The 10,541-nt window shown below is 50.1% G+C and overlaps 4 protein-coding genes across 4 annotated transcripts; all 4 read right to left on the bottom strand.

Moving 5' to 3' along the window:
- Positions 1-3,098: 3,098 nt before the first annotated feature.
- Positions 3,099-4,238, bottom strand: N7481_009339 (ankyrin repeat domain-containing protein; the record flags this gene model as incomplete). The annotated part of the gene is made up of 1 exon (XM_057268558.1): positions 3,099-4,238. The coding sequence occupies one exon, from the start codon at positions 4,236-4,238 to the stop codon at positions 3,099-3,101; it is 1,140 nt and encodes a 379-aa protein (XP_057119235.1).
- Positions 4,239-5,002: 764 nt separating this feature from the next.
- On the bottom strand, positions 5,003-6,341 carry N7481_009338 (RING finger domain protein; the record flags this gene model as incomplete). Its single annotated transcript, XM_057268557.1, has 5 exons — positions 5,003-5,189; positions 5,246-5,493; positions 5,557-5,618; positions 5,720-5,851; positions 5,918-6,341. The coding sequence occupies 5 exons, from the start codon at positions 6,339-6,341 to the stop codon at positions 5,003-5,005; spliced, it is 1,053 nt and encodes a 350-aa protein (XP_057119234.1).
- A 402-nt stretch (positions 6,342-6,743) lies between these two features.
- Positions 6,744-8,813, bottom strand: N7481_009337 (putative cell wall anchored protein; the record flags this gene model as incomplete). The annotated part of the gene is made up of 5 exons (XM_057268556.1): positions 6,744-7,176; positions 7,297-7,769; positions 7,841-8,460; positions 8,514-8,618; positions 8,681-8,813. The coding sequence occupies 5 exons, from the start codon at positions 8,811-8,813 to the stop codon at positions 6,744-6,746; spliced, it is 1,764 nt and encodes a 587-aa protein (XP_057119233.1).
- A 1,065-nt stretch (positions 8,814-9,878) lies between these two features.
- N7481_009336 (uncharacterized protein) lies at positions 9,879-10,337 on the bottom strand (the record flags this gene model as incomplete). Its single annotated transcript, XM_057268555.1, has 1 exon — positions 9,879-10,337. One exon carries the CDS (start codon positions 10,335-10,337, stop codon positions 9,879-9,881), a length of 459 nt encoding a protein of 152 aa, XP_057119232.1.
- Positions 10,338-10,541: the final 204 nt, after the last annotated feature.

Raw genomic sequence — 10,541 nt, 5'->3', positions numbered from 1 at the left:
TCTAGGTATTTCGCTCGATCTGCTCGGCTCAACGCTACTGATTTGGCCAAAATGAGACTTTGAGGTCAGCTGACCCATGGCATGAGTACCATGTGACTCAGTACTAGTACCAGCTATGGAGTAACTAGCAGTGCCAACTAGCGCGGTTGCGACCGTGTCTTAGTAGGAGCCTCGTCGGAGCCGCCCTATGCCTTGTTCTATGGTGAGACCCTCGGCTACAAACATCTCTGCCTATTCGATCCAAGGTTCCCCAGGTCACAAGGACACTTTTGGTTATTGATGGTCTGATAATGGACTGTTTCTTTGACCATGACTGTCACGTATTTCACACGGGATAAAATAAAATACATGAAAGAAAAAATTAAAATACTGATCCATCAACACAAAACATGAATAGTAATGATTACAACTATATTTGTCAAATACATTTTGACTCAGAAACGCCCAGGGCGTCAGGAACAAACCCACGCGAATAAAATAAATAAAATAAAAAAATAAGGAAAAAAAATTTAAATCTTCCGTAGATCCCTGCTAGTCCAACTAGCGCGGCCTGCAAAAAACTGAACACGAGGTCGCAAGCATATCGCGTACTCGTATATAGATTGCGCGGGCTACCATCGGCGAGAGAATCTCTAGCGACATTCTTGCATGCGTTAAGCTTAGCGTGGGATCTAATCGGCCGACTTCCGACCGGGGGAACGGTGGCAAAGTCGGTGTTCACTTTAGTAGTCTAGGTACATTTCGTGCGAGAACCGGAGAAGACCCGCGTGATGATTATGAATATGTACGAAAGAAGCAAATCGTACGAGAAAGAATCTTCTGGTCCGGGCTATGCTGAATGCCATGCCAGATCCTCGGAGATGCGGTCCCAGTCCCAGTCTCGGCTTTAGCGCTCGGGTCCCCAAGAGAACGGGGGGCCGAAGCCCGGGGTGCCGTGCGAACCGAAGAGTCTGGACCAACACTCTATTACTACTAGTAGTACTACTAGTAGTATCCCTTAGGGTAGTCTGAGTCCTTGTCTTATCGACTGCTCACTTGACCTCAACCTCTGGTCCAGAATTCTTGGCCCCTCTAGCCGATGTATTTTCGGCTCGAAAGCCACAACAACGTGGCCCTCGTCCGGGGAAGTGGCGAGATTCGGGGGGAACATCTCCATCTCCTTACAATCTGGCCCACATACACTTGCCTATTGTAGAAATAAAAACAATGCACGGGTCATAGAGAGTGCTCAGCTTAGTCTACTCTACCCGCAGGCACAGACAGCACTACAGCACTACGGTAGTAACCACCACTCTGTCGTGTAAAATCACCTTCTTAGTCGGGCGCATTCAACCACCCCAAAACCGGCCCGACACACCCACGCTCGGTCCCCCAAGAGAAAAAATTTTCATTCGTGATCCTTCACGGTGGAATCCCGGCGAAAAGGAAAAAGAGGTCAGCACCTTAACGGTTCAGAAGTGCCGGGCCCAGGGCCCTGACAGTCTCAAGTCCTGCAGAGCAGAATTAGAACAACGCTAATGCACAGTGAAAATTTTTTCGATGCAAATGATTGGCCGTGTTGCACAGCCACGACGATTGGAATGTGCAGTGTTGGTGGTGGTATGGGCGGATACACCGCGACGGAACGCACTAGTAATGATGCAGGTTGGGCAGGCTAGAAGGCGCTAAGAATTCGAAAACCCTTCTAGTGCCGGCAAGTCGGCACCGGGATTCTCCGTTGGCATGCATGTCTGAGGTTTTAGTTTTTTTTATTCCGTTTGGAGGGAGGGAAGGGTTTTCATCTGGCTTAGTGGTTGGGTTGCATCTTACATCGCAAGGTTGTAGGAGTACTGCGCTCCGTAGTAGATATTCAGAAATCGCCCGAGTTATCCCGATGGTGTGCTGAGTTGTGTTATGTTGGTTCTATCCCGGGTGAGTACATGTACTTCGGGATGACTACTCATACTAAGTATACAAAACTTTATACGAGAAACAGACCGCGCTGAGAAATACATCCCAGTTACTTTTGTTTCAGAGAACTTCTATTTCTTTTTTTCGATTACCTTATATGGTATAAGATATTTGTAATAAAATAAAAAAAAACAAGGAAAATTCATGTGAACTGGGAAAGACCTTCTAGAACAGTGATCTACATAGGACGGATCCACGACAACTTGAAGACAAGGCAAGGGATACCAAATGCCCTGTGCTGTTGCCTGTCAAGGGGCCCACGCTGTCACCCTTAATCGTGCTGCCTTCAAAGCACAGCCCAAGATCGGCAATCTAAGAGTCTGATTGGTTGGGAAAAGATACATGTATCTGACTTTTGTTCGACGGATCTCCGCGAGGCTCGAATGCCGACCCTCAACACGCATTCCCATTCGATGGACTCTCCCAGCCAGGGTTGCGTGTCCTACCTATTTCCAGGACAGAGTTCAGCTGGGTTCAGCCTCGTCGTAACCAATCAGGTTTCAGCTCGTCCAATGACATTCTGTACATTGGTCGCCGATGTCTTGATAGAGTTTTAGCTCTTCTCGAGTGGCGTTGTCTGGCTCGTGCGAGTTCCCACCAACCGGCGTCCAAGAGCCCGTGTAATGCGCTGCCATTCGTAACTCAGCTTAGTTGACATTATGCGGATAATCTGATGGAATCTGAGGTGTCGAGGGCTTGGTCGTTGCGTGGCCGGTGGCTTATTTCCACTTTGATCATACTTGTTCTGGGTTTACAAGCCCCGATTTGGCGATACGGTATAATTTCAAGTGGATTCCAATGTTATTGAGACGTGTTCAATTGAGATTTCTATGAGATACGATGCCTTAATAGTTTGGCACTATGAGAAAGTCCATGTTCAAGGAGGACTCGAGGGACAGGAACTCAGGTACTCCAGGGCTATTCTATGATTCAAGTCGCTTCAATATCCTACCCGAATACATAGTCCATGGCCCATAGTCCCGGTTAACAAGAAATAAGCACTAAAACCTTATAAAACTTTAGCATCTGCAACATCTATAAACTCTGATTATAGTTAAAGTAGATATATGCACTCGCCGTGCCCAAACCAAACCCAGCCCATCCCAGCCTAACTACCCCAGGGTACCCAACTACTCGTATGATACCCACTACCCACTACTCGGCTTAGGCCGAATGGCAAGCACCTCCCCCGCAAAACTAGCCTCGCCACCAAACCTCCGCGCCCGAATCCCCACCTCCATAACAGCCTTCATCTCCTCACTCCCCATAACAAAAGCAGTCTCAACCGCACTCCCCAAGACCCCCCTCGCCTCAGGATCGGCCCCGCGTTCAAGCAACCACCTAACCCTCTGCACAGCCCCAGCCATTACAGCATACATTATAGGATGATGCGCCACAAGCTCCGTCTCCCCTTTCTGATTAACATCCGCTCCACGCTCAAGCAGGAGCTGCATAATAGGAATTCTGCGATCCGCGTCAAATAATTCCGATCCCCTGCCAACAGGGACAGGAAGGGCACCAGCAGCGTAGTGAAGAGGGTAGCCGTATCGAATCTCGGCACCGGCGTCAAAGAGCATTTGTACAGCTTCGATATCGGCTTTTGCAGATGCGGATTCTAGAGCCGCGCATGACTCGTAGCTTAATTGATCTGTTGCTCCGTTCGTCGTGACAAGTCGCCGGATGCCGAAATTGGGGTTTGCCCCATGCGTTAGAAACCAGCGTAGTAGCGCTGTGTTGTTGGTCGCTGCTACCTGTGGTAGTAGTGGAGCGCCGGTACTTCCTGGGGAGTTGGGGGTCCAGCCGTGTTGGGTTAGGAGCTCGAAGAGAGCGATTTGGCGGTCTGTTAGCGTGGGGTTGGGGTTTGGGTTGGTGGTGTGGAAGATCTTTTCCGCCGTTGATGTGGTGATGGGGGCGTGGTTGGACAGAAGATATTGGGCGACGGCGACGTTTGAGCCGGTTAAGGCGGCTTCCAGGCCAAAATTTAGGATTTGGGGAGTTGGTTGGGTTGTTGAGAGCATGCGCTCGACTTCTTGGGGCGATCTGGTTTGGCAGATTGCTTGGAAAGTCATCAGGCCGTTTGGTTTTGGCTCTGGGGTGATTGTCGCATGCCCTATTGATCTGGATGTGTTGTGCATCTCTTGGTCATTATTGCTGTTTTCTCCGACTTGTTGAGTGGCTGGGTCTGCGAGCGCTTGTTGCCTGGCGGCCATTGCTTGCAAGGCTCGATTCTGGGCCATGAGCATTTGTTGGCGCTGAATCTGTTGCTGCTGTTGTGCGGAAGCTTGCATGTTGGTCGTTAAGCTTATTCTTAGTTGGGGATGGATTATCGGTTTGTTGGCCAAAGAGGTTCCAATGGGTTTTTGGGGGCCAAGTGCCCTCTTTCCCCCCTGAACAGAGGTGGGTTCTTCGGAGATTATGTGTCCTTTGGGAAATGGTTGAGCGAAAGAGGGAAAATAAGACTTGTTCTAATTCTGAGTATCAAATGCAAGGGAGAAAGACTATGCAAGAACGAGATGGCAAGTAGATGTGTGCTATGAGAGCGAGATGGAAGTGCGATGTGTAAGATTGGCCAAGACAACGCGGGGTGGCCTGATGTCTCAGGCCTGGAGGTGTCGCACCATCGACTAGTTAATTGGTTGCTAGTTTTACTCGTTAAATCTATATTTACATTTACATTTACGCTTGAATAACTCATACTCTAAACATCAGTCAGTCGAATATAGGCAGGATACAGACTTCCCGAGTCCCTTTCAGAAGCACCGGCTAAATCACCCACTATACAGAAATCGGAAGCCTACGAGTCAGTCCTAAAAGAAAGTTTCCTTGATATTAACTATTGAATATCGTTCCCTGGCATAGGATATAAGACGAACCCCATTCAGATTTCAGATAGGAAGATGTTATAAGGCATATTCCAGCAGACCGAGAAATCGCCGTGTTATAATGTGGCACATTGATTTAAGCTCGCAAAATCACACAAACCATAAATCTCCCCGACTAGTTCTCGCGAGTGACCACATCACCCGTAGAGCGACAGGTTCGCTCTGGAGAACTACTGGGAAAATCCAGGAACCTCCTTTCCACCTCCACCACCGGCCCCTTTCTTCGGGCTGGGGACAATGCCATACTCCTCGGCGAGGTTGACATATCTGTTAGGGCCGAGCCTTTTCTTCTGTGGGCAGAGGTCCTCGAGATCGAGGCCAGTGGCGAGCTCTTTTGCGGTCTTCCAGGGAGAACGACTATTAATCCGTCAGCGAAGGTACTTTTTGCAAAACAAGCAGAAGCATGTACGTACCAGTAAACACAGCGCAGACCACTATCACAAGAAACAGCAGCCCACCGCTTCAGGCATTCGCCATGGATGTTATTTCCGCATGTAGCCATACACCAGACGATCTTCTCATCGGGGGTCATCTCCATGAAACAGACCGGGCAGTCGCCCTCGATGGACTTGCGGGTGCCGTTGTTCTCTTCTGCGGCTGTTCCCGTCGGGGCGTCAATTCGGAGGCTATGGGAAGCATTTTCGAGCATGGAACGGAGCTCCTGCATATACGAATCAGTGTCTGATCGGGTAGAGAGTGATGGCCATTCCTTGCTTGTGCTTACCGATGGGAGGAAGGCCTGCTGGTACTGAAGCTCGGCGGGGGCCTTCAAAGCACGCACTAGCACTGCAGATGGAATCAGTCACTGGAATCCCGACGATAGAACAAATCTGAGTGGACAGGGAAATGGAAGGAAAGCAAGTGCAGGTCCAATTCAAAATACTCACCATATATGATATGCTTGCACATGCTCCGGCGATACCTCGAGTCCGGGCAGTCACAGAAGGACACTTCCTTGATGGTAGTTTTATAGAGTTTCCCCGTCGACCCTATGATATCAAATGAGATGTGTGGGTTCTCTGGAGTACCAGCTACTTAGTACCCGGCGAAAAACAGTCTGGTAATGCGATGGATCTTGTTAGTACCCGAAACTATGGGGAGGGGGAGGTTAGGATTCAAGGGCAGATACCGTGAAATCTTGCTGGCTAGTCGCATGAGCTTCACCTTGTGTTCGATGGGAGCCTCGTCCAGCCATGGTTTTTTTCGTTTCTCAGCGCCACCATCAGCCTTGTCCTTTTTGGCTCGGGTCTTCGCCTTCTTCTTGGGAGGCGGGCTCACGTCCACGGCCGGGTCGGTGGAACCAGTTGACTTTGACTCTGTAGCCGGGTTCTGATCAACAGCACGTCTTTTGCCTTTCCTGCTCGGGGGATGGTATGGCAGATCATCTTCATTCTTGGCCTTCCTACTCCGGGTTGTGACTGAAGACTTGGTCGACCTGGCAGGCAACTTGGGTGAGGTTGGCTCGGAAAGATCGTCTTGGGCGGGTAGGAGTGTCTTTGGGATACCCATTTTGAGGTCTCGAGGGGAGATGAGTGTCGATTGAAGATGGAGATTGGGACATAGGGGAAGGAGCTTGAAGGGGGTAAGTGAATGGAGAAGAGTGAGAGAAGAGAGAAGAGAGACAGGTGCAATTCACGGAAGGAGAGGAGCCCATACATCCATTTTGCGCAGAGCTCCTGCACAATGAGAAGATTGAGATCGTTCTTTCACCCAACGCTTTGTCTTTGTTCCATTTTTTACTCACTGGTTTATCAAGATAGAAGAGAATTTCTAGAGCTTAAAGAAATAACATTAATCAAAACTCCCATGTTCGTTTGCGCTAGATCCAAATCATAACTCATTCACTCGTAACACACTCATTAAAAACCCAAAAAACTATCCCATCTCCCAACTAATCCAATCCAATCCATCCTAATCCTTCTTATCCCCATCTTCACCCTTCCCCCTCTCTACCCTAGAATTCCTACCAGGAAGTTCAAAAACCTGAGGATCCGCATCCATCTCATGAACAACAGGCGGCTGCGGCTCAAGTTCCGCCCTTTTCCCACGATTCCGAAAGATCGCCCTAGCAAAGCGAGCCGTCATCGAGTCCGGCGGCGCTTCGTAAATACCATTATGTTGGCCCGGAGCTTCGCGCATGTCTTGTTCTTGGTCGCTGTCTTTCGCTATTTGTTTGCGTCTGCGGCGGTTGTAGAAGTAGTAGTATGCGCCGCCGCCGAGGAGCATGACGGCGCCGGCTATTGAGCCGATTGCGATCCCGATGATTTTCGGGCCCGTTAGGTGGGGCTTTGGGGCTGGTGAAAGGGCGCTGGGGTTGTTGAAGTATGTTTCCACTTCTTCGTTGCTGAAGCCGGAGGGGGGGTTTGGTTAATGTTGCGTTTCCTGTTGAGCTTCGGGGTTTGTTAGATTATATCCATAGACTCATTTCAGGAGAGGGGATGGGAGGTGGGAGATGGGAGCTAACCTTCCACCAATAACATGAACAATTTTCGCTGGCAGTTCGTACTCGCCGGCATTGTAATCGAAGACATTGCCCCATTGGGAATTCTTCAAATTCAATATCGCAACACTCCTATATTCCCAGTCACAGCCATGGGTAATGTTCTCATATCGGGCTCCGCCAACGGTCAACATCTGGGATTTTCCAACAACGTGGCAGGAGTGTGCGTAGCGAGGTGAAGCCCCCTCCATTAACTTGATCCATATGAATGACGGGATCGATAAAACGTATGTCTGGTCGTAGACGGCTTCCTCGCCTTTCCCGCCGTAGAGGTAGATGCTGTGACTCGAGTTGTCGGGCGCTGATACTGTCACGAGGCAGAAGTCTGTTCGTGGTGCGGGTATGTCGCCTGTTGTGTTCTGTGAGTACCAATTTCCGTCCGAGTTGCCGTTGTCAATAGATGCTACGTCGAGGAAATCAACACTGTCGAAGGGGACCTGTGATTGTGGCAAGTATGTGAGTCGGATAATCCTCTTGGTATTTTCCGAGGGAGCTCGAAATCACTTACATATGTCCCCATATCTGACAAGGCATCGTTGCTTGTTGGTTTTGTCACTCCGCCCATCGAAACCAAGATTCCCTCGGTGCCGATGTTTGGCAGATATACCAGCCCGCCCATGGCGCGGGGGTAATTGTCTAAAGACGAGGTGGAAAGGTTCTTCGCTTCTTGCGTCGTGGTGTTGAGCACCACGAGACCATCCAGGTATCTTCGGAAATCGGTGTAAAACTGGTAATCGGGATTGGAGCCATTATCAATGAACCCGTTCAAATAAAATCCCATTCCACGGCCTGTCGCTTCTGCATATGCGCCTCCAGCTGGTCGTAATGGCACGTCGAGCGATATATCATATTGAGCCCAGGCCTTCTCTTGTGCTTCGAATGACCAGAGGGTGTATGTTGGCGCCGTTGGGAACAGAAAACCTGGGAAGCTTCGGTTGACGTAGGAGGAGGTCCCTCCGTACGAGTAAACGTCGGAGTCTTCATTTGTACCGGCGTACATTGCGCCGCGGACGTTTGATGGGGGTAGGGTTCCGGTGTTTGGGTTGGCTGTTTTGTTGACTGCAGTTATGGAGATATTTGTTTCCCAGTTCCAGGACGAATTCAGACCAACCATCACCATGTAGGTATCTGCGCAAAGGGTGAGTGACTTTTCAAGCAAAGGTATGATTTCGGAAGCGTACTGGTTCCGACTATGGGGTCGCCTTGTTTGGGACTCCCATGGTCGTTGTACGGGATGAAGACCTCAAGGCCACCATCGATATAGAGGACATCATCTTTCACAACAGCTGCGATTGTCAGTCATTGCGAGTCTCCCGCTCTCGTCAAGGGGGAATTGGGGCCCACCAACATTGATGCCATAACCGTTGGCAGAAATTCGTGATCGGGTCGATATTGGTGGAGTTCGTGGAGTTGGATGAGTTGGAAGCACCGAAACACCCGTCCGTGAGGACTAAGACTGTCGCAAGGACAAACAACCACATTGTCGCATCTTCCGGGGAAGAATGAAGAAAGACACCGGGAGGACTCAGTAATTAGGAGCGTCGGCCGATATCACCGTATATACAAGCCAAGCTCGGGAATTAAGTGCAATGCGATGCGGGTACAGCACCCAAGCTGCTGGGAGTGAATTAATACATGATTGGAGTGAGCGATACCCTGTCTGACCCCGCGACGAAAGAGGTTCAGCCCCGAGTGCCGTTGAAAAAAAAAATGAAGTCCAGTGACAACCAGTCAGAAGGCGCCATAATGGTCTTCGGCTCGCGAGCTGCATCCACCTGAGGTTAGCGTGAGCTTTCTGGGTGCATCAGATCCACCATGCCCAGCGCCCTTTCGATGAGTTTGTGCCTATGTGCAATAAGGTGTGCGAGTTATGATTAGTGACTAGAGCCCGTCGAACTATAATATAGTATCCCGAAAACCGTCGGGTTTAGCCCGGTCGGGACGGGCTCTAGCATGATTCTTCCCGGCGCGAAGTCCTTGTCCAGCAACTCTGCATGGTTTTCGAAAAGGGGAACCAGACCATGATTGGTGGCTCTGTCGCATCAACAGTGTGGTGATCCCGACACCGGGAGGGGGGACTGAATTGAGCGATAGGCATCTCGGTGCATGGTGGCTGTTGGTTTGTCCATAGCGTAGTATGCACACTGTCGGGTCGCTCGTAGCGACCCAGTCATGGCAGCTCCTGTGGGTATGTTGGGGCTAGTCGCGACGGCCCGGTGGTTTTACTCCGGTTGAGATCACGAGCTGGTCGCCCTAGCATCCTCCTCGCTCGGCCTGGAGTTGGTTTGTTTTTCCATTTGGGCGCGTGAGGTTCGAGACTGGTCTCGGCGATTGCTGTGCCCATGTCCCGGAAATAATAAATGATTTCAGACTTCTAATGAGGCCTGGTGAGATGCCAAGGAGATTCCATGGAGGGTTTTCGCCACGAGGGTATTTTGTGAACTTGGTGGGACATCAATTTTCGAGGATTGCCAAGTGGACGTCTAGCGGATCGTTTGTTCTACAATAAACCTAGCGGCCTGCCAGGATTTTGGGTCTGGTGAACACTAGTAGGACATGGCTGTTGTTGCATGTGGCCCTCGTTGCACATAGTCGATGCAGGAAGTCGTCAATCTTGCAAGGTTGTGTTCGTGACTTGCAGTAGGGTCGGCTTGATTCGACGGCCCTCGTGGTGCTGATCGGGTAATATTGAATATACTGCCGAAAGCGCACTCGAATGGGAGCTTCGGGCGGAGAGTAACCTCATTGTCTATCAATTCTGGTAGGATCCATATCATTTCCAGGTGCTGTCTCTTCTGAAGGGCATTATCGAGTACCTCGTACCATTGTGGCTGACCTTGTGCCGTGTCTTGTCCCAGTGGGGATGGTTTAGTGTATGTTGGCGTGTGGCCGGCGAGGGTCCGGCCATGGAGGGGGTGATAAGGGGAGTATCTAGCGACATTAAAATCCTGCACTAGGATCTCTGATTGGTATCGCGTCTTCGTAGAGCGCTCCGAATGATTCATTGCATGTCTGTAGGGATGCCCAGGTGGGTGGTGAATGATTCAAGGTTGGAACTTGGAACCTCAGACGGGACTTGCTGGCCAGGTCATTGAGGTGATTTTGGGAGGCAATCACCACCTCGGAAAAATAAAAATTACGCTGATTCTAGGACTGGCGAGATGAGCATTTGATTTGGGGCGTACTGTGAAAATGATACAAATTTGACC

This window comes from Penicillium waksmanii (genome assembly GCF_028829765.1).
Source record: "Penicillium waksmanii strain IBT 27052 chromosome Unknown utg000008l:1.0-5622682.0:1.0-5626561.0, whole genome shotgun sequence".
In the NCBI taxonomy this organism is placed as follows: Eukaryota; Fungi; Ascomycota; class Eurotiomycetes; order Eurotiales; family Aspergillaceae; genus Penicillium; species Penicillium waksmanii.
This window is presented reverse-complemented; position numbering and strand designations above follow the sequence as displayed.